General features: G+C 25.0%; 1 protein-coding gene across 2 annotated transcripts in view; it reads right to left on the bottom strand.

Annotated features, from left to right (window-relative positions):
• LOC105361003 (glycogen synthase kinase-3 beta) overlaps nt 1-24444 on the bottom strand; it is a 44280-nt gene extending 19836 nt beyond the window's left edge. The window contains exon 1 of one of the 2 annotated variants that reach the window (XM_011498080.1): nt 24270-24444. Coding sequence is in view for 1 of the 2 variants with exons in the window: in XM_011498079.1 (XP_011496381.1) it covers nt 1924-2119 (196 nt within the window). In the remaining variant the exon portion in view is untranslated. Of the gene's footprint in view, nt 1-1923; nt 2142-24269 lie in introns of those variants that run through there. The other variant, XM_011498079.1, reaches the window with a different exon arrangement.
• Nucleotides 24445-25976: the final 1532 nt, after the last annotated feature.

Here is a 25976-nt window from a genome sequence, read left to right as displayed (position 1 = left end):
CGTTTGAGATATTCAATTTATATGTTATCCCTATTTTATTTTATTCAATTGCTATATCGTTGATAATTGCAATAAAGAAAAGAAAAAGTATATTAAAGTATGAGTATGTGTTAAAAATTATCTCATGACTGTTCTTCTATTCATTTTCTGAACAGTTTTATAACAAGTCTAAAAGTTGTATGCGAAGCTAGAAATAGTTCGTCGGTCTTTCAGAATTTGCACCAAGAGAGTAAAGTGCAATTACGTGCTTCCTTGTTTACGCGGATTGAATCTTTTCCCATTCCAGGCATTTCTATATTCTTAGGGTTTGTAATCTTTTGACAATTGAAACGTCAATGTGTAGCTTTTTCTTGTATGTGCAGCGCAGTGAATTTATTATCAAAATTTTAATTACTACATTGTTAAAAGTATTTATTGGGCTATACATTATGAAGTAATGAATAGCAATCATTATTTATATAAATTTTTAGCTATTTTAATAATTAACTATTATTATGATATCTGCATAAAAAGTAATTGTATATAAAATCTACATAAAATGAATAACACCCAATATCTAATTATAGCTTTTCTTTTGTAAAATAAGTTTCTCATTTAAGTATTTTAATTTATTAATATTGTGAAAGAAATTAAAAACAAGCAGACATTTTTAATAAATCCAAGTATAATATACGTAAAATATTTGAAAAAATGAAACATTATATATTTAGTTATCATTATTTTTTTTTTTTTTTTTTTTTTTTAAATCAATAGTCATTATTGAATTTTATTAGATTTTTTTTTAAACATTATACTCTATTTTAGAATTTTGAAATTATTTAAAAATGAAAAGAAAATTCCTTTGCATTAGCGTATGCTATGCGATAAATATAAATTCAACAAAATTTTTTCTTAACACATTATTGAAGTATTTCTAGATACAATGACTTTACGTAAGAATATGTTTATCTAATTATAACAATAAACTTTATATAAGAATGCAATTTAGTATTTCTTTGTCCTTTTCCAGCATACACACTTTTATATAGATAAAAAAATAAGCCAGTATATCATTTTCTGCACAATACGATCGTTTAACATTGCTCCGTAAACTTAACATCCGTAAAGTATTTATTTATTTATTTATTGTTCCCTTTGAAAGTTTTAAATACATAATGAATGCGTTATACCAATTGAAAGATCGTTATTATGAAATTATTAATTATTTACTTGCTTAATATTCGAATGTTATGTAAACATTTTTTAAATTAACTTCTAAAATTACTAATCATTTCTGACAATAAATTTTGTTTTTTTTTTTTTTTTTTTTTTTTATGCAACTCTAAGATTACGGAGGTTTATAATTAAAACGTCGGATCGAAATAATTAGAAAATTCATCGATAAAATTATCGATTGATTTTCATATAAATCATTTACATTTTGTAAAAGAAAAGATTTATGCAGTTGCTCTTAAACAGTTGTTCTCAAAGTAATGGATTTCGAATGTAGTTTTCATTTTAAAAGCGAACAGATACAATTAAATCTATAGGAACAAATTGAATCTTAACGAAATTTGCTCTATTAATGAAATCTATTAATTGGAGAAAAAAAGGAGAAAAAAAGCAAACAAACAACAACAAAAAAAAAAAACATTTTTCTATAGTAGAATGAAAGGTCAGTAGCAAGTTCACAACGTTTCATTCCGCGTGTGTACACGCAAAACATTTCCGAGTCAATTGAAACTTTCCTCATTGTGAGTATTAATGCCTCATTATTATATAATGGATCGAACAAAATAATGCCTAGGTAAATGGATATGAGTTTTTTTTTTTTTTGTCATTCTTTTATTATTTCACGTGGCTAAATATGTTATTCGATGTTGGCCCGTTTATAAAAATGAAATTGGTGCAATGGGAGAAACTAAAAGTTTTAGATGTTCTCACATTTCTTGGACTTGAGTCTTCTAAGAAACTTGCAAATCTTTTTGTATGCTGTGTCCGCCTCCTTGTCGTTCAGATCTATCGTGCTTTGCATCTTAATTGTTTGAGAGTTATGTATCCTAGTGGTTACCGTCATCCCCTTGGGATAACGCCACTGCTGCCGCGGCTCTGACCAATCCAGCAAGCTTGCTGGGGCCATTTTTCTTCTCTCTCTCTCCCTCTCGCTCACTCACTTACTTTTACTTCCCTTCTCACCCAGGCACTCGCCTATCCCCTTTTCACTCACTCTCACTCAATTAATGCGTACTCTTACGTAGAATACTGATTAACGCGTTCGTCTATCACTAGCACTTTCCCCTTGCCTCCGTATAATAATATCACACGACGAATCCTTAAGTACTTACTCTTAAATAAACCTCCGGCACACATTTACAATGTACATAAAGGCATACATATTTTAGTGCCAGCCTTGTCGTGTATTTACTTAATTAGATTAGGTTATTCAGTCTTGTCCAGCTCTCGGTGTCTACGTAAGTATAGTTGCGCGGCCTCGGGATACACGGCTAAGTCTGGAGGTCGGCGGCCGCACGACTTCCCCGACGTCGGCCCCGAAACCCCATCGCAAACAACCTCTTACCCTTATTCCCGAACAAATCTAAATGTCCTTACTCTCCTCAAACTGGTTTCGCAGCTGTTCGGCGTACAACTGAAGAGCGAGGAGGATTCGAGCCGCGCGCAAGCGACGAATATCAGTGGAAGTGGTGGAGGTGGTGGAGCGTCGGTGGGGCAACGCCGAGAGCTTCTTTCTTTTTCCTCGTGAGTACCTTTCCCCCTTTTTCAGCGCGTCTCATCGCGCCTCTTGCCACGTGTTTTGTCTTCTTTCTTTCCTTTTAATTGTATCGTCAACATCTATTTTACATTGGCGTGAAAGGCTTTTTACTACGCGTATCAGCAATCTTTATCACAATTATAAAATGTGATTATAACTCGCGATTGATGTCACGTTTAAGGTCAATTTTTTAAGTTGATTTACAGCCTACAGATTTCCTGTGTATTATTTACTTGGCCATTTGAAATATAAGATGTTTGAGTTTTTACGATGTGTGCTATCTTGTCTCGAATATTTCGATTCAACAAAGTAGAGTTTTAACAATAATTACAATAATCTATTTTACATAATGTATCTTGAAATCGTACAAAGCTATGCATAAGTTAATTTTCTTCTATTTAAAAATCCTATTTTATTATATATATATATATATATATATATATATATATATATATATATATATATATATATATATAATAAGAATAATAATATAAGAATGTATTATTCAATCATCGAAGAAAATTTTAATAAAGCATTATTTAAATTAAAATATAGCTCATTTCAATTAACAAGTATATTTATTGATATAAATAAAATTTGTATTGGAATAAATTAGCGGAAATCTTAAATTTCAATTAATATGATAACCCTCACTGAATTTCGAAATATGAAAATTGCATTTCAATCTATTCAATCTATAGGTTTTAATAATAAAACTTTAATGCACTTTTTCTAGAAAATTTATAATTCAACCAACCTAAAAGTAATAATTAATTTTGTTTGTATTACACAGGATTCGTTATTATTTTAGTAAAAATAAAAATAAATTCGTCGACGAAAAAGTATTGATTTCCCGATCATTTTAACTTTAATTTTAAGTATTAATAATTTATAAAATAAGTTATTGAATACCTTCTGAAAGCGTCCCTTTTAACTATAAATAAGACTTTAATACACCACGTATGGCCAATATGAGTTTAAAATTCTTTTAAATATGAAGTAAAATATTAATTATAAGATCGTTTGAAAAGTTATATATATTTATAGAAATATAATTAATATCTCATTGATATTTCAATTGCGCGTCAATTATTTTAGAACAAAAATGAAATACATTACTACTTTTTCCTTTCATTTACTATACACTAATATCGAAATACAAAATATTATCTTTTAATTTCACATTGACATAAGCATAAATTATAATAACTAAAATGTTATCAATCTAATTAAAAGAATGAAATTACAGTAAATATAGTTTTTAAAAGAGTTCGATTTAAAAAATATATATCATAAAAATATCAGTGATAGAAAAATATATTTATCATTTAATTGGCACATTATTTTTCAATTCCCGTGTAATGAAGATAATCTATAAATCTGTTTAAATATTTTTTATATATTTAAAATAGATAAAAATTTTAATAAAATGCTTTCAATTTCATTTGCTCTTTTATTGGTCAGATAAGGTCAGATTGTATTTGCTAGAGATGGCAAAAAGGAAAAAAAAAAAAAAAAAATCAACATACATTGGAAAAGGATATCTTTACCATTAAAAATATTTATTGTTCTCTATTATTGAAATTACTCGGAAGAAATTTCTATTTTCAATTGCACGCAATTAGGCTTGACATTTTTCATGAATCATTCATCATCCTAGATAGCTTATAATATATATTATTATTTATTCAAAATTAAAAGACTATTAATTTTATTTTTCATTTATATCAATAAATTGTTTTTGTTAATCATTGGCAGAACATAAAATTATGAAAATACGAGAGTTGGGGATATAATTCGTAGGAATAGAATTCGATTTAGATGAGATAATGTAATAAACAAATTAGTAATAACTAAATTCTTGCAACTATTATTGTAGTATTGGTCTCGTAAACTAAGAAATTCAGCGAAAAAACCTCTGGCATCTCTTTTCATCTTCTTTTGAGAATAGAATAGAAACCTTCACCCAAATTTTAACTAAAATATATGATCTAGACTTTTCGTTTTGTCATTGAATTACATAATATGTTGTTTAAAATACGAAAAAATATTATGAATGTAAGGTATTTTAATCGGCTGATCTATTAAGCGGTGCCGACTCAAACTCAAATTGATAACAGCTTTACATAATTTTAAATCTGAGATTGAATATTTAATAATCGAGTACTGTACGTGCAAAATGGAATTGCAGGGACGAACTTCAACGTCCGTGATGATTTTTTTCCCACAGTACAATGCACGCGAGTAAAATTATTTTATAAACGTTCCTCCTTAGATGCCACTGGCCAAGTCAATCGAGTGGGACGGCGATCGGATACTCTGGAAAAATGAGGGAAAGTCAAGCGATGAGGTCGGAGTGCGCGGGTCTTTATTATATCCGAACGTTCGCTTAGATAATACAGCTGCGTACTAGCTAATTTTAGCTCTCACATGCCAACTCGAGGAGATAGCGCGACGTAGTCACCACTGAGCGGGAATTACTCCACATCGTAACAACATTACCAATCGGCTGTGGCACCGCATGTTGAGAACTAGTAATTTTCTTTTTTCTCGGCAATTGCGCCTCGTTTAGTTACTGTACGACTCGTTTTTTCCACGTCGTTGCGACCATCACTTGCCGCTTTGTCAACATTATGAACTTAACCACAAGTTAAATCATTTATTGCATTATCGCGGTGCTTCCTCAACTTTGATGTAAAAAATGTTTCACAAATAATGCTTGAAATATTGAGCAATATCGTGTGCATTGTTACCGACTCTTTTTTCTGTTAATATCCGAATTGTGCACAATTTCTTTTTCGATTATCGCGACTATTTTATACATCTCTATGGTGATATGGACATTACTTTTTTTTTTTTTTTTTTTTTTTTTTTATAAATTTATTACATTATTATACATTGCAATCCATTACAGTCACGTTATCTTATATGAATTATTTATTTATTTATTTATTTATTATTTATTTTTTTATACATTTTGCAAATTAATTTTTTATATCACTTATAAGCGATGAGATTAATTTAAAATCCGGAATTTTATGCAATTTTTCTTTTATACATTACGCAAGTACATACTGTCAGTTATTCTTTTATATTCTGTAATTATAACTTAATGCAATATTGAATAGCAAATGAAAATAAACAACGAAAAGAAAAATATTTTGACTTTTGATGATATAAAGTAATGAAATTTCAATGTTTATTTACACTAAACTTAATAATATTTATTTTTTCAGTAAGTAAAGTGGTAATGAGTATCTATTGTTTTAAAAATATACATATTGATGATGAATGAAATGAATTTATGTTCGAATATATTGAAATGTCAAGCATCATTTTATTATTTATTATAGATTGATTAAAAGAAAATAAAGTTCTTAAGCAATTTTGCGCCAAAAAGAAAAAAAAAAAAACTATACTATGTAAATTTATAGAGGAGGTGAATTGAAAATTTGCTTACGAGTTGGAAAACAAAAAGCCGTAGAAATCTGATCTATCAATCTGATCATCAAGGAAAACATTAAGTATATCTAATTTTCATTATTGGATTTGCGAATATAAACAGACGCAATGCAAAATTATGCAATTAGTCTTCTTAGAGAAATGGCTTCCAAGAATTGAGAGCCGCATTGCTGAAAGAATAAACTAATTGTGGCTGACCTGGTCTGGCTATTATCATTTATTTCTTATGTTTTTATACATATATATATATTGGTTTTAGATATATAGAATTAGAGAAATAGCTGAAATACAGCTTGCATATTTAAAGCAAAGTGTTGTTAAGGAAAATTATTCAACTACTTTCAATATGAAAATCAATTCCGCCTTTACGGTTTATACAATATGTTATTATCAAGAATAAAAAAAAAAAAAAAAAAAAAAAAAAAAAAAAAAAATTTTAAAAGTATATTATAAATCTTAAGAGAGTACGTTATACGATTTTCACAGAACATCGGATGTATCATCTTTTAGAAAACCAAGAATGTAATAGAGAAAGAGAGACGCTCTCACGTTTATCGAGCGGACGTTGCTGCTACTCTATTTCACGTGGACGCTTCTTTTTATCTTACATGGCTTATCAACACAAATCCAATCGCCATGGGTATAATACCAACTTTTCATCAATTTGAAATATATTACATCAACCTTCGTAAATTTCATAAATATTTATAATTTACTTAGAACGGATAGTTGCAACGATAGGCAGATACTGATATGCACTTATCTATTTAAGCATAGACGAACATAATAAAATGTCTCAAAGGAATTGAAAATTCCTTTTAATTTAATTGAAAAAGGTGTTTTATTACATTAAAACATCCAAGACTTTGAAAGTACATTATTTCACGTCATCCAAATTGTAAAAGAAATAAAGAAAAAAAAAAAAATAATAAGACTGAATACTTACATACCTGCATTTAATTTATCAAATATTACATCATTGTCTTGAAAACTGATTCGAAGAGATGAATAAGAGTTCATTTGCAAAGAAAGCAAACATTTGATTTCTATAATTTATACATAAAAGTTAATTATTTATGGTTTTTTTTTTTTTTTTTTTTTTTTTTTTTTTTTTTTTTTTTTTTTTTATAGTTCACGGTCGAACACATCGTCGTTGAGATTAATGTAATACAATTCTACATTTACTTTTTAAAAACAAAGTATAAATTCTACCGAGTAATATTTGAGTTTGAAAACTGAATTATAAATAGTAAAATTTTTGTTCTATTCCAGCAATTTAATTTCGATATTTATTATACAATCTAGCAGATAATATTTGTGAAATGTTGTCTTAATGAATATTTTGAACTGACAATAATTCACCAATATTTTAGCCTAAATCTGTAGTTATACTTCGTCATATATACGTCTATAAATTTCAGATTTAATTAACAAATTATTACAATATCAATAAATGAAACGGATACCTAATGAGCAATCTATCAAATGTATCTTCTGAAAGTGAATTTATTATATAAAGTCGAAAAATTAGAAAAATCGTATTCTATTTTCTAAAAAACAATTAAATTTTCGAAACAATTTAAATAAAATAAGAACATTTTTATTAATAAATATAAATTGTATTATTAAAATATATGGTCTTTATTTGAGACATTGAATGGTCAGAAAGGTAAATGATGGAAATTGAATAATAAAATTAAGTAGTTTATCTTCTATTATGTAAACTTTGGCAATCAACGTATTAATTGAGATATGCCACTTCATTATTTCTGTAATAATTAAGAAATCGTTTATTTTTGTCTTATACTTTGGGCAATTAATATTTTTTAAGTACGCATTCAATTACAACTATATCGATTATAATTATTAATTTCAACAGAAATACAATTAAAAACAAAAAAAAAATCAATTATTATTTAAAAATCATAATTTACGTATTAAATTTCATATATTTTATATTTGAATAATTCGAAAAAATATTCAGAAAATACCGAACATAATCAAACTATTCAAATGAATTAATTTATGTTTAACAAATACTACATTACATTTACGGTCACCGATACAGATAACATCGGATAAATCGAAGATTTACTCAAACATGCAGTGAATTGATCTAAATAAGTTTTACAATTGGTTTGTGAGCAGTAAATATTCTATTTATGAATTATGATATTTAATATTTAAGAGACGTAGAAATTACAGTAAATTTTCATTAATCAATAAAAAATAGTCCCAAAAATAGTTAGACAAATATTATATTCTAAAAATCGCATATAAGAATGAATTAATTACTATTATTGTATAGAAATTATATATCATTATGCTAATGAAATATCAAACTGCAAAAAATTTGAATAGAAACTTTATTTTTATCTTTATTTTAATGGTTATCAAATATCCATTACCGACAGAATTATAATTATTATTAAACAAATATGTTCGTCTCTTATGGACCTAGTAATATTTATAAGTGAAACGACATACTTATGGGGAAGCGCTTATATATAATTAAAATATTATAATTAAATAAGCAAGTTATTAAAAAATGATGAATACGAATGGAATTAAGTTAGAAAAAACTTTTATTGTCGTGTATAATTTATATTATCATTTTGTTTTGTTTCTCTGCACTACGGTAGCTGAGAAAAGAAATCCGATGGAACATACATGTAACAATGAACATTGATACTTTATTCTTCTTACTTCAATAGCAATTTAATACTTTTAACTATATTTTTGATTGCATTATATACTGATGCAGTAAATTTGTATGTGAATTTTCTTATGTTATTATGATAATATACGTATTTTACAACTTCAAAATATTAATCAGAAAAAATGAATAAGTCAATGGATAATATCATAAAAAAAAAAACAAAAAAACAAAAAAAAAAATCGATTTTAAAATCCTTACTATTTATCGAATATGAAAATAAAAGTCAGATATTATGTATGCAATATAAGGAGAAGATTAATTTTTCATAACAACAATCGATCCAATATGATTAAAGGCAAGTTTAATGATGCCAATAAAAAATATTTTTTTATTTTCATTAAATACTAATTGTATAATTCATATACGTGTAACTGCCTTTAATATTATTGTCTAAGTATTGTAATGTATTTCTTAATTAACGTGTTGTCATGTATTATAATATTGCAATTTTTAATTTAATATAGTGTTGAGAAATCTGCAAAATACCATTGCATTAAACCATTTAATTTTTAATGATTAAATCGATTTTAAAAATCGTTATAATCTGTACATTTTTCTTGAATGACAGTATAAATATTCCAATATCAATACTAAGGCTTTTAAAATTTCCAATATAAAATAATAGTTTAATTAAAATTTCAAAGTTTTCGTAGATAACGCTATTAAATATTTGCCATAAAATTTATTTAATAACATTAATTAAAAAAATTATAATTATTGAGAAAATAAGTATTTATTATTTAACATATGTGTGCTTACGCGTTTTCAATAGAAAAACTAGGATAAACATTGATCTATTTTACTACTATTTAAAGAATTTTTATTATAACGAATACATTGTTTTAAATTTATCGATTTGCTCTTAAATAAATATAATTCTAAAGATTATGAATTGATAAATTTATTTAAACTAAAGATATACATTTTCGAAACAGATTAAGTCAAACATAATAAATTTAAATTTATCTTAATTTAAATTTATATTAATCAAAATAAATTTAAAAAAGATATTTAAAAGATTAATATTATTAAACATCTTATACGCCTTATGAACTACAGAAGCAGGCCCAAATTTCTTTATTTAATATAGTTACTTCATTTATAAAACTCACCTAAATGATCTTACATCTTTACGTAGCAATTTTCAAAATACAATTACATTGCTAATTGAAATATTATTATACATTGATTATATATAAGCAAATAGCAGTCTTGACGTCATGAGAATTTTGGAATTGCAAAATTTCTTTGCCGTTATAACGGTAAAAAAAAATATCATAATTAGAATTACTTTGCGTGCATATAATTCAAAAGATACATTCGTTGTTTATTAAACTCCAACATTATAACGTAAAATCCATTTAACTGAATTTCTAAAGTAATTATTAACTAACTGTGATAATACGTCAAGTAAAATCTAATATATTATTCTATTTGCCTACTTTCAATTTAATTATTTTGTTATCATTATTTTTTTTTTTAAGTATTTTATGATACTGATGAGTATTTAAGTATTTTTATTTGAGTATAAAATATAACATGTAAGATTTAAGTATTTTATGATTTTACTTTTAATAATGTTGAAAAATTTAATTGTCATTACCGTTTTTTTTTTCTACATGTTTTACGCATGTACTTCTTTACGAATTTTTACGAATTTTGGAATAACGTCAAAATATAATTAATAAATAATAATGGGTGACATACCCAGTATCCTATAAACAATAGAGAGAGAGAGAGAGAGAGAGAGAGAGAGAGAGAGAGAGAGAGAGAGAATTGAAAGAATAAACCAGCTACGGGAAGTATAGTAAGTTTTCAACCAATGAAACCATTTTTCTTTTTCTTTTAACTTAATTTTTTCAGAATTGAAAAAAATATTTTAAAAAATTAATCATAATATCTACTACTTAATTAAGTTGTAAAAATTGATAAATTTATTCTGTATTTCCATTTTGAATAACTTTCAATGATTTTTCTTTTACCTCTGCTTAACATTTTTAATGATTTATTTTAATTGTATTATAGTTAAAAAAAATATTAGGCCTGAAAATGAAGAATACGAATTTAAAAAAAAAAAAAACACTGAACAAATAATATAAAGATTGAGAGCGATGAAATATATCTAAGATACTTTTATAGTATGGATTTCAATAAATTCATTGTTCCATCCATTTTTATGAAGAACAATGACTAGAAAACACTTAAATTAAGTCACTAAGCTATTTTCCTTCTTACTTTGTATTTTTACTTTATTACACATATTAATACTATCGATTTTATTAAGTTTTTTTTTTTTTTCTAATATTGATCTTAAAATAAAATCAGAATTCTTCTCATTCACTGTTAAGAAATCTAAACTACGCATTTACATGATATTATTTTAACGGCAAAGAGTTTGCTATCTAAGAATATATTAAATAAATATTAAGCTTAAAATAATTCTATAAAAATTTTTCAAATTTGATAATTTAACACAAATTTAAATGTTGCTTATTTTCACGTGTATGTACACTTAATCTTTACTTAAAATTTTATAAGATTTCTTCCGACTATACTACTATTTCTGAACATGTATTTCAATTAAATTATTTTATTTATTATTTTTATAAACGCATAATTGTAATATAATTTTGAATATACGTTTGTAAAATAAATCAGGTTGCTACTCCTATGATTCGTTCACTTGAAATATAACGCAATAATTATAAGAAAAAAAAGTTCTTTCATACATTATAATAAAATAATTTTCTTTTTATACGTTTGATAATAGAAGTAAAATTACGTTAATTAAATCAAAATAATTAAATTTTTCGTACTTCTAAATAACTATTGCAATAAACTAAACAATGACCAATATATCTTTATTCCATTATCAAGAATAAACGAATTTTTTTAGAATGATTAATGTTTCCATTTTAAATATAAAGTGTACAATTGGATAAAAGAATTTCATTCAATATTGATGCAATATAAATATACTTTATTTAAAATAATAATAATAATTGACATTCAGTTATTTTTAAGCTTACGAGGCAATATCTAATTTTTTGAGTAAATAGGAAAACAGTACGAAATAGATTGTAAATATAAAATCGAACCAAGTTGCGTTCTTATATGATTTGTAATCTTCATTTGATTTATATTAAATGATGCATCTAAAGCTTTAACATTATAGTATATAAAAATTAATATCCGCAACTTTGGAATATTTATCGTAACAAAAAATTATTGGTTATCATTAAATTAATTCTTTAAATTATTTATCAATACTATTTATTAATTATATAATAACATAAATAGTCGCTATTAATTTATTGCTATTTAGTTCTTATCGTATTTAGAACACAACAAAAGAAATTCAATTAAAACGTGAAAAATCAATATATTATTCTATAAAATAAATAAATATTATATTCAGTAAATTAAGTATTTATAATGTTACAACAATCTGCTCAAACTTATTAAATAATATTATGAATTTCTCAATGATCACAATGTATTAACTATTCATTCTTACATATTTAAATTCTTAAAAATATTGGTTATAAGATATTTAAAGTATATCTAAAGCTATTTAAATCAACTAAATATACGAATATATTCACTATAAAGTAATCTAATACACTTTTAATATATTATTAATTTACACTCAAGAATATTTAAGTGTCTTAAGTTTTTTATGTTCTGAAAATCTGAACTTTCATGACTATGTGGGAAATATATATGTTTTATGCATTCATTTTCTTTTCGATTTTTGTTTTTTTTTGTTTTGTTTGTTTGTTTGTAGCTACTATATTATTCTTTCATATAATCTATATTTAAATTGAATAATATAACGTTAAGACGAGAGGATTTGGAATATTATATATTTGATAATTATACATTTTTGCGAATTGTCTAATAAAACGAGGCATTGAATTTTTACGAATATTATGGTAGAATTTTTATCAACTTTATTAAAATTATATATTTAACAATAACAACGACAAAATTAATATAATACATAAAATATGCATTTAATGCGTAAAGTTTTTTTATAAATATATTATACTTGAATAGTATCAATTGTCAATAGCACAATATAGTCAAATTCAAATACCTCACACGTTTTTATACAATTAAAAATTAATTCAACTGTTAGTACTAATAAAAACAATGATTAATTTCAAATAAACTAAGAAAACGATGTATTCTTAATAACCTCGCTTACATAATTTGACCATTTTTAACCTATTTATAATGTTTATACATAAGATATTATCATCAATCGAACAATAGAGGATAAACAAAGATCACATTTTTGATAAGAGATAAACCGAAGACGAAGAGTAAAAAATGTAATGACTGTTTTTTCAAATAATGTACTTCTACATGACTTGGGAATCGATGACGTAGACAGAAACGAGCAATGACGCTTTTCGCGAATGGTCGCGAAAAAGTTCTTTATATCTCTCTTTATTTGTTACTGGATTTCCTTATGAGCACAATGTTAAAAAGTAAAGAGAAATAGTTTCTAAATTTTACTTCATTATTAATTGAAATGTAAAAATTGGTTACATTATTATATTCTACCGTTTTAAGAACATTTTAAAATTAATTTACTATTCTAAATATTACATTCTTTATTGCTACATTTTTTACATTACCATATCGCTAAGTTTAACAAATATATTAGCATTTACATAATATGTAATTCATAGTCAGTACGATCAATTTTCTTGCTTTGAAATCTGAATTCCTAACCTTAAACTATAATAAATGTAAAAAAAAAATAAAATTTGCGAATCTAACGTGTTAAAAGAAATTAACATACATATCTATCTTTTTCTTAATATTAGCATCGGTAAACTTATTGCTTCTTAAACACAAGACGGCAGAGAAATTTATTTATAAAATCGTCTTCCCTCTTATTAACATCTTCGTATTGTTAAAAAAATCTTTCTTTGTTAAAAATTATTAATAATGACACGAATGCACGCGACTTCTAAATGTCCCATTGTTTTATGAAATCTATTTTAAGTTCACTTTAGTGCAAACGTATGCGTAAAGGTATACCCTGCTCGGTGTCTGCGCTCACAACTAGTTTTTCCAGTTGCCAATTATGTGCGACGTTCTATAATCAATGTCAAATTTAACTGATTTTTCCACGCAATTACTTATGTGTAACAACTTGAATATTTTTCTTTCTCTCGTATATCCAATTTTCTTCTTTTTCAACCCAATGAAACTTCAATCAAATTTTTTCCCCATCATTTTCGCAGAAATCCAATATTTTTATACACTTTATCAAGACAATAAGACTTTTTAAAAATTGTATTGATTGAAATTGATAGATAGATTTAGAAGGTAATGTCGTTATTTATTTTTTGTCGAGAAGTATTCACATTCATTATAATTACTAATTGACAGATATTCGTCGAGTATTGAATCTATACATATTTATTCGTGATGCTTGATTCTTAATATTCATAAAATACATACTAATTGTAGAAAAATATAAAAGCTATGAGGTATGGATAATAAATAAAATTAGTTGCTTTTAAATGTTTTTAATTTTTTTCGTATTGAATATAATCAACAATCAATTGAGATAAAAAGCATGTGAATTGATAATTTTTTTAAAAAATATTATATAGAATGTCAAAAGCATATAAATATTTTAATAATTACATTGCTTATTCATTAATTCCACATGTAAAATCTACACTGACTTTTGAGCGAATTTTCGTTTTATAATCCCTTATTCTTTATAATGATACTGGATTTCTTAAATTTATGAGAAAATCATGCTCGTTTTCTTTTATGTATATATATATATATATATATATATATACATTTGAAGAATTATTTCATTATTTAATTTGTTACAGGTAAAAAATAATAAGAAAAAGTTTTACATTTCTATAAATATAGAAGTGACTTGACAATATAATCTATACTTTTATTATTATTTTAAAATCTTTCACTCTCTCTCTCTCTCTCTCTAAATCCATATTACCAAAGTACTTTAACAAAATAATTGTGTCTATATATTACGGATTTTTTTTTTTTAATATTATTTAAGAATTTGTTAAACAATCATAAATTTGTGCAACTACGAAACCATTTATATTCAAATTTTCAAATCAAGGAAGGGTAAATGTTCATTTTAAATTCAGCATCAAAATTTAATTTAGCTCGAATTTCACTCAACATAATTAATTTAGATAAATATCTATAAATAACTAATAATACCTATATTATATAATAAACTAAAAGGATTGTTTATCTACGAGATTTTTTCTTAAAGTATGTATAATAAAAATAATAATAAATTGAGCAAACGTTGTTTTGTCTCAAAAGCACACACAAAGCATTAGCAAGGATAAGATTATCCTCTTTGACACCAGTAATTTACACTCGTATATACCGATTCACAAACAACTCATGATAACGCCATCAGTACTATTAATAGATTGGACCAGTGTTTCAACCGAGGAACAATGCGCAAAAAGTACGAAAAGAGATACAAATGACATAAATTACATATTCCACCTTTGTTACATGGCGAACGAGTGATTGTACATTGAGTCGATATATAAAATACAACCGTAATTGTTGATTTCTATTTCATTTAAAAAATCAAATTTATTTTTCATATGCTCGCTTATGGGAGGATATGATATAGTTACTTTATCGATTTTTTCAGCCTTTTTAATATTTAATAATGAGTAGACGGCTAGATTATTTTTATAAATATCTCCTACATTTTCGTATTTATAAATACGATTTACATAATATATTTATTAACAATGACAGCACAAAATTACAAAAATATGTAAAATTTTTTTATTGGCTTGAAAGTTTTTGTATATATATTGCAGTTATATATATATATATATATATATTTATATTTATAATTATCACGCTAATTCGATCAACTACCAATGTAATCATAATAAATTTTTATTTTAATTGAAAATTTATTTCAATAATTTAGTTGCTTGGCATATTGATTTGCAAATTGCCTACAAAATGCAATTGTCACATTCGTAGCGATATATCTTTGATATCTGATATACGTTTTATGATTTTATAAATATGATTTATTATTGAAAAATATGTAACTCGTCACGAGGAAATTTTATAATCTTAATTGAAGATGAAGATAATTTTTTTTCTTTCATTATTTAATATTATAAAATTTAACCTCTAATTTAAGCATTAATAAGATTAAATCTTGTGTGACAAAGTTAGTTACAAAATATTATGTTACATGTGAAATTGTCAAGAAAAAAAAAACTCAATATAATTTTGTTATTATTTGTGGAATAATTTTTTACATGGGAATCATCATTATTTTCTGATATTTTTGGTATAGAAGAGAAACTTATGAATTAAAAAATTAATAATAACAATTTATACGATTATTGTCACTTTATATGAAAATATCTCTTTCAAAATAGTGAGTAATAAATTAATATTTTTAAAGTTGGTATTAATCATTCGCTTTATTTAACTAAAAATTGTTATAAATAATGCTTTACAATTATTTTAATTAGCATTTAAATAACCTATGAAGATTGAATAATTATTCCTTAATATGGCGAAATAAAAAGGAAAATATACTTTTAAGGGTTATAGTTGATTTTTGTTATTTTAATCCATTATTTTATAGCTTACAATTAACCTTTCTATACGTTCTCTCATATAAACAATTTTTTCATTCACATTTTCTAATTGAACAATGAGCCTTCGATTAATAAAATTATATTTATTCAATATAACATCAATTTGTACAAAAAAAAAAAAAAAAAAAAAAAAAAAAAAAAAAATTATTGTACCACTTGTAATGTCATTCTGATCATTTAATCTTATTTGCCATAAAAATGATGTAATACCTTCAAAAATATATATATATATATATATATTCATAAGTCAATATATTGATGTTTAATTATGACTAATCGTATCTCACCATTAATTCGTTGGATATTTTGATGTTCGGTCGTTATCCGATTCTTAGTCACTATGAATACGAACCACAAACCTCTACATCTACATGTTCGATTTAGTACTAAAATATAAAACTGTTGCTCGCCTCACATTTCCTGGCCGATAAAACGGTTTCCTTCGTGACTAACAACAGATCATTTTCGTTTATTTGTAGTTGAGTACGGCAGCACGCGAGTAAGCCTTTGGTAGATAAAATTGTTACTAATATTAATTGCAAATGCTAAAGCGTATTGCTCCATTTTTAAAAAGATCTTTAGAATGAACGATTTTTCCATCACATCTTGCTCTCATTACTGGTAAAATATCTTTCATTTATGTTAACACTTCATTTGTATGTAACATTCAATATAGTAATTTTATTTCTAATAATTATAATAATTACAATAATTTTGGCACTTAAATTACACAACAGTTTCTTTACGTAATATTTGATAAATTTAAAATTACCAAACTTATTTCAATATGAAGCACAGAATTTAATTTGATTGATTATATACTTCATTATTGCACTAATTGCTTTCTTAACAATCATCTAATTATGAAATATTGTAAAATTTACAACATAAAATTAGAATAATATTTTTATATAATATAAAATCTATACAGATTAGAAACTGAGCTGTGATAATTAATTGTGAAATGATACAAACATTTGCGTGATAATTACTATCGTCATAAAAAGTATATCTTTTTAATGATATAATTTGAATTTTAAAAAAGACCGATTGTAAATAATTCTTTCATTAGTAAAAGTCTTTTTAAAGCAAAAATAAAAAAAAAATAAAAAAAAAAACTCAAATTAATACAAAAAGGAAATAAATCATCGACATTAGAAACATATGTTGTCAAACAATTTTATTTCATATGTATGTGCAGTTGAATTAAATAAAAACACTAAAGCTACAAAACTGTGAATTTATTGCTTAATAAATATTCATATTTTGATTTATTAAACCTTTTCAAGCTAATAATGTGCATTTTAAATTCTTCCAATTTCTGACATAATTTTGGCTCGATTCTGTAATTGAGCTGCCAAATATTTTAAAATAGATTTTATATTCTCAGGTTTATTCATTTATAATTATATATATATATATATATATATCTAATATACAATGAATTATAAAATCATTAATACAAAATCTGACTGTTTAAATTATTATAAAGAATATATTGTGCACGAGTGTATATCTTTAAATAAATCTGCTTTTATTTAAAATAGTATGGAAATGTTATTATGGCAAAATTTAAAATTAAACTACTATTTATTACAAAATTAGGCTAAACGATATAATGCATTATCATTTCGATTACAGTAACTAAAAATTCTTCCAATACATTGAACAATTGTAAAAAAACACTTTAATGTGAAATGTAATATTGATTTACTGCCCATTACGATCATTTATTATGTTCAGTCACTTATCAAATTTGTCTACTTTTCGTATTACTTTATCTAAAGGTAATTGAAATTGGTCTTACAATTTTTTTTCAAATTATATATACTTATAACATATATTAGAATTAATACACCTAATTTAGAAACATGTTATTTAGAAAATTCTAGGTTAAAAAATCCGATTGAATAAATGAACGTTGAACCACCGATTATGGAATTGGAAAGAGAGAATTGGAAAGAGAGAAAAATAGACAAATCATTCGACTACTTAGAAGATTGATAAGTTATTTAACCGACAATGACTTCATGAATAAGGCAATATCGGCGACTTATGTAAACATTTATCGATTATTGCTAGAAATTTTATGTATTAAACTCACGTGAAGGTAGTAATGGCCTTATCTTTATTAGCATAAATATATAGCGTAAATAAAAACTGCTTGACCCCTGTGTAATACATCCCTTTTTGTTATTTATTCAAGTATTCGAGACACGCATTTAGACAATTTATGTACATGTAAACAATTAAAAGAGACTGCGCAGGTGGAATAAAGTTTTATAGCATTTTTCAAAATAAGATAATCTCAGTTTTATAAAATGTTATATCATAGATTTGGATAGTACTATATTATCAATTAAATAATTTAATCAAGCTCATATTTATTATGATAATAGAAATGTTAATACCTATTAAAATTATTTATAAAGTAAAATTAAATTTATTAGAAAAACGTATTCATTATGGTAATTATCCAAAAATTGAATTTCCATTCAAATCTCAAAACTTTCTAATAATTCTAATATTAACCAATCATTATTATATTCTTACGTTCTTCATTTATTAGAAGTCGATAAATAAAAAATTATTTATTAACATACAAATTTTAAGAAATTTTTTATTGTGATAGATAAAAAATATAACCATTAAAGAGCATTTTCACTTCATAAAAATTCGAAAATCTATCATAAACCAATGATTAAAAAAAAAAAAAAAATAATAAAAATAAACATGTACACGTAATAAATTTTTAAATTGCATTTACATTATAGCTAATATTCATATATAAAATTGTACATAAAACTGTATAAGATTATTATTATTATTATTATTATTATTATTATATTAATTACTATAATAGTATTGATAATTATAAATTCGAACGACACTGCTTCATTTATAATGACAAGTTAATTAATTAATTGCTTTGGAATTCAAATGGCAAAAATTTCATTTGTTTTCGATAAATGCACGCGTTAATTATTGGATAAAAATTATTATAAAATATGTGATTGAATATTCAATACAGTACATTGCTGTTACCAAAATGAGTTGGTTCAATATAATGTAAAAGTATGTATACGTACATAGACGATTTAATAATTATTATTATTATTGCGAAGAAAATAACACTTTCTTACTCTTTTACGTGAAATTTTTTGAAAAAATTCTTTTAAATTGTATTCTATGATTATCATAATAATCATACATTACAACTTCGCATATTACATAAATATATAAAACATTTTGGAACATCAAACAGTTTCCAGTATAAAGAAATCGTGAAAAGAATCTATGTTGATTCCTAACTACATAAAGCATACTACATGCGCATGTATGCGTGTGCGTAAGCAATTTATCTCCCCAGTATCACTGGCTTTCCGACTGCTTTTTAAATAGCTAATTATAAAACCTTTGGCTTAATATATTTATATGTGCATATAAATACACATACATGCGTATGATATATACGTTTATACTATATATACTTGTATGTATACTTGTAGAGAGAATTTTTACTTTGCGTATTATCTTGAAAATCTTCTCATTAAAATTCAGTTCGTCACTATTATTGCTCAAAAGTTAAAAAATTCTTTTATTTTTTAATTTAAAACGTTACGAAAAGTACGCTTATTTTGTATGATATTTAATTCAAATAATATAAAATAGAATTATAAACGTACATTGAATGAAACTAATGGTTAGATTTCAGTAATTAATATTTCAAGTTTTATTAATCTAAAATTAAAATGTCAATAATTTAAAAAGTTAATTAAATAAAATTTTAAGTGAAAGATAATATAGAGAACAAGCAATGATTGTACTTTGAATATAATGATATATTTTCTATTATTTTAAGAAACTTATGTCGTTTGTAGATGAATTATACATAATTTATTATAGTATTAAAAATTACTTAAGCATTTGCATAATTAATTCTACGTTAGTTTAGTAAATAAAACTTTCATAAGGAAAAATGATTTTTAAATTAATAATTTTTATATTCTTAATATTAAATATAAACAAATGAATATTTAATATTAAATTAAACAAATTAATATTAAGGAATTACTCATATACTAAGCAATAACAGTTTATTACTTTTATTTTGTTACATCTTCATTCAAATGTGAATCTTATTTTTAATAAAGCTCGATAAATTTATAAATTTCTTAAACTTTATGTTGAATAATCGATCAAATTTACTTTTTATATCATGGCTTTCACATTATGTGACTTAGATTCTTGTGATTTAATTTAAAATGGTGTATGAGAATTGAAAACGAGGCTTTAAAACAGTCTCGATATTAGTTAAATATTACGATAATGTTAATGTAATTTAATTCGAATAGAAAGTATGACCGTAGAATAATATGTCAATGTAATGGAATTCTTATAAATTGTCTAGTAATGAGTTAAAGTTTATAAATTGTTAATTATGACTTGTTCAAAATTCCATTATGCACATTCCAAAAAGTGAATAAATTATTGGAAACTGTAAAATAAAAATATAAAAATGAATTGAGGAGATTAAAATTCCGAAAGAAATTTATAAATCTGCGATACGTTACATAGTGGGGGTAGTAAAATAGTTCCGGCACACATGTTGAACTTTAAAGCCACTGACTTTTCTGTCATCTGTGTCGAGCATCGACTTAGCTTTATAATTATTTTCTTATTTTACAGAAACTTTTTACAAAGCAAGCATTGCAAGTATTTCGCCATGATTTGTAAAACTGGAGCAAAGTATATTTCTTCCAATTTATTGTCATGATATAATATATTTTTATTTTAAACGAAACAGTGATGAAATTTGAGCGCACATTTATAAAACACACAAAATGAAAATATTTAAAAATATTATTAAAATGCAATTTTTTAATTGTATATAATTATGATTGAAACAGCAAGAATATTAAATTAAAATCGACAATTTATTTATATTTTTAACTGCTTATAAAGGAATCAATTTTTTTTTTTTAATTTTTCGGTCTTTTCCTTTAATCTGAGCTGTAAAACATTTCTTTTTCCCGATTACTCTTACAAACTAGATATTACTTTCTAATAAGCATTTAATTGCTACAGAAATATAACCTCTTGGTGAAACGCCAATAATTATGCTATTAGTAATTATGAAAATTTTAAGATAATCCGACATGAATAATTTTGTAAAAATAAAGTATCCGTATATATCTATTGTATGGGAACGTTTTGGTTCTTATGTTATGCAATGTTTTTTTCTCACGCATGTAATTGAAAAAATTCGTTTTACTTCTTAATAGTTCTAACGCATCTAATTATTTATACTTAATCTTTCTCCTCCCCTTAACATCTTTGTAATTTATCGAATATATAAAAATTGATTTATCATAGATGAACGTAGAAGAAAGGGGGTGAGAAAAATAAGAGCAAATAAGGAAGAGGAAAAAATGTAAAATGAAGAGATAAGTTTATGTAGAATAAATAGAATCGTCTGAAAATATTTTATCGAAATAAACTGACAAGTTGTGAATAAAACGAGGAGTATTATACCTGAAAATTTTACTTATATATTCAAATGTTATCTTAATAAACGTTTTAAGTTTACTACTACAGTTGAATACTAGTTAATCTAACATTAAATTACTTTACTTTAAACTGTTTATTAAGATTATTATTGAAAATTGACAAAAATGTATATAGTTTTAGGATGCAAATCAAAAGAATCATTATACTATTTGCATTTGGCAAACTAAAATCAAAATATAAATCGTTTCTAAAAGTTCTCCGAATCGAAACCCCCTTGACAATTTTCTTTATTCTGCAGATATTTTCCCCAAGAAACTACTGCTTTTGTGTTTTCGCCACTTTAATTTAAATTGACAGAATCATAGATTTTTGTACGCATGTGAATAATACCGAGTTTATGATTAGACAAATACCTTTTTTTTTTTTTTTAAATCTTGTTTGCCTATTTTTTTATTTTGTATTTTTAATTTTCTTTATAATAATCATGTTTACATATACTTTTTTTTTTCAAATTTCTATTTGTAGCCTTTATTTCTCGATTTTTTAAAGTGTAAGTCTTATATATTTCAACAGATAGTTTATTATTTATATATTTTTGCTAAAGATATGTGATAATTTTATTTAAGTATTGTATCTACCATATTTTATAAATAACTTTTAGAAATAGAAAAATTAATGTCATATAATGTTATACATATAATATATATATATATATATATATATATATATATATATATATATATATACATGAGTATTAATTTATTGTCATTTCTTTATATTATTCATAATGCAATTATAAATAACTGTACGAACACAAATATAAAAGTAGGAAATCAATCGTGTAATAAAATATAATTCTAATTTTTAAGATAATACTACAAGTATTTATCAAAATTGTATTTGCAAATTTCTATGTTGTGTATTTCAATTATTCATAAGTTGGATTAATTTTATTAACTTAAATTAAAAATTCGAGAAAATATTTGTGATAATTCCGGCCTTGTAAAATACATTTGAGCTTTTAATTTGAACTTCTGGCAAGTGGTGCATATTGATTTTTTCTTTCTTTCCTTTTTTTTTTTTTTTTTTTTTCATTTAAATTGAATTGAATAGAATCAATAAGGGTAAAATGAAGAGAAAAAAAAATGAATATTTTATTTACTCATTGACCCTGAAGTTGTACCCGAAAAAGGCGCTTGATTTTCAGCTACGAAAAGCACTTCTGCGTACGAGGTACTTAGTCAACGAAAATAGTTTTTGACAGAATAAGACATAGTGCGATCGCTCAACTAAAGTCCAATATTTAATGTCAACGTCAACTAATGGCATTCGTGGCTATTCATAGATTTATATAGTGACGATTGATTCTTCTATGCACTTCCTAAATATATTGTCTAATTTCCACATAAAAAGTAATTATTAATATAAACTTTTAAAAGATACTAACTACTAACTGGCTAGTATACAAATCGAATGAAAAGTATTACAAGGAGTGCATAAGAAGCTGAACTAAAAATAAAATTCGAAAAATAAATTTTTGCATATACCGATATAAAACGAGTCGAAATAAGTCTTTCTTAATCAAAATATTACGTAAGTGAAAACTACTTACACAAATGTATGGTCTATATTAGTCATAATTTATTAATTGCAACATCAATATATTCGTCGTTTAAAGGGGAGTATTTGATCAAAATTTAACTTCTTAAATAACTATTTATACGAATTTCTTTTATATAATAATTAAATATCATACGATCTAATCTATCGCATGTCTTTCTTTTCATTGCCGTTGAATCATTTGTTTATGAAACTCGGTGTGTGTTAAAAACTCACGAAGAAATTACAATCTCATGATAAAACAATAATCAAATATTAATGCAGCATCATCAACTCGACAGATTTTCAGAATATTTGACTCTTTACTGCCCCAATTGACATAGAGCGATAAATTTCAGATGAATAAAAAGGACTATTCTCATTATGTGATTATATATTGAAGGATCAATACGAACTGTCGAATGAAAACAAAAAAAAAACAAAAAAAAAAAAAAAAAAACAAAAAAAAAAACAAAAAAAAAACAAAAAATTTTTTTTTGCACATTAAAAATAAAATGAAAAATAAAGTGATGCAATTCTAAACTAAACTTATACGAACACTCAAAAAAGTGGACCTGTCCAAATTCCCGACCAGAGGAACAGCACCTCCCTGGGTTCGTCCGAGTTGTTTTCCTCTTCACCGCCTTCCATCCAAGAACAATCAGTCCTGTCACGTGTGAAAGCTCGCGCTCGCGCGTTCTTTTCTTCTCTTTTTTCTTGTTTCTTGTTTCTTTTTTAACGATCTACGCGAACAAGAATATGGACGAAGGCTAAACGAGGCTCAAGCAACGACTCACCGGCTGTGCTCGAGATTGACGCGACTGCGGAAGAGTCGCGCAACCGAAGGAGAGTATTACGAGGAAGAATATGTTGATGATGCTGAGAGGAAGGAGGAGAGGCGAAAAATAAAAGCCACGCTGCCCTCTGAGCGCGCCAAAGTAATATGTGCGTATGCAGGCGAAACCGCTGTCCGACGATGACGTAAGACGAGCAAATCTACACGTTGCTTGATACTCTGCCTAGAAGTCGACGACGGGTGACTGAACACACCCGCGCATTTAATCGCGAGCCAAGCCGTTGCTTTAGCCTATAAGTAAGGGCTGATAAATAGCGAGCATTGATAATGCATTTATACTCGATTAATGAACCTAGCTTTTATTATTTTATGACGCTGGCAAAGTATTAGAAGAAGCGATATGTTGAGTGAGATGTGATGGCCGTTTAATTACATATGCATAGGGATAAGAACTATGCGTGCTTGAAGAAAATTACTTATTCAATAAATTACATGAATTTACATTACGTGAGTTATACATCTTACTATTGTATATTCAATTTTATGTTTTGTCGGATTGACGAGCATTACTGGCCGCACGAGCTAATTAATCTTTCATTAAGCTTTTACTCGCGTTATATACGGCTTTTCGCTCAACGCTCGAAGATCCTTATAAAGACGCGAACTTACGTATAATTCCGAATTGACAACAATATATTCACCTTTATATTACGTATAAAAATTTTTGTTCTATTAATTCCTTATTCATTTGATGTCTTCCCATTCCAATATGAAATTATACAGCTTATCTATAATTTGTAGCTTTAGCAGTGTACTTTAATACTACAACAGTTTTTCTTAATAATTTCGCAATTTTCGGTATTTCTCTCTTAAAATATTGGCGTTTATCTTCGATTCTTATTTTTGACAAGCTTTTTACAAAATCTTTTAAACTACAAATTTTAAATACATTATAATTTAAAATAGCAATGATAAGCATAAAAAATTCATCACTAAATGTTTCTAAATATTTTTCGATTTATATTATAATCTCGATATTATAAGAGTGTAAAGAAAAATTAACTACAAAAAAACTAAAACAAAAAAAAAACCTATATATCATTTATATTTCATGAATACCTTTGTTAAATAAGACTTAATTAGAATTATTAAAGAATTATTAGTTTTTAATTTATTTTACATACAGTATGTGTATAATCGGTATAATGTAATGTATTGTATTTCATTGTAATAGTAAAATAACATATAATTTTCTACCATTTAAACGACACTTGTTTTAAAATAAAGTTTCTTCACAATCGCCTCAAGTCACATTAATAGCAATTCTCATTCGGAACAATAAAACATTGGGCGAACATCGTAGAAAGGGACTACTTGTGGCAATTTTAATAGCAACTTCCTACGTTGCGATGTAAAACTATTGGAACGACACTATGCTGACAGTATTCGGCCCTTGGACTAAATAGTGCA

The sequence above is a fragment of the Ceratosolen solmsi genome, unplaced genomic scaffold, assembly GCF_000503995.2.
Source record: "Ceratosolen solmsi marchali unplaced genomic scaffold, CerSol_1.0 scaffold14, whole genome shotgun sequence".
Taxonomy (NCBI): Eukaryota; Metazoa; Arthropoda; class Insecta; order Hymenoptera; family Agaonidae; genus Ceratosolen; species Ceratosolen solmsi.
Note: the sequence above shows the minus strand (reverse complement) of the source record. Positions and strands in the feature narration are given on the sequence as shown.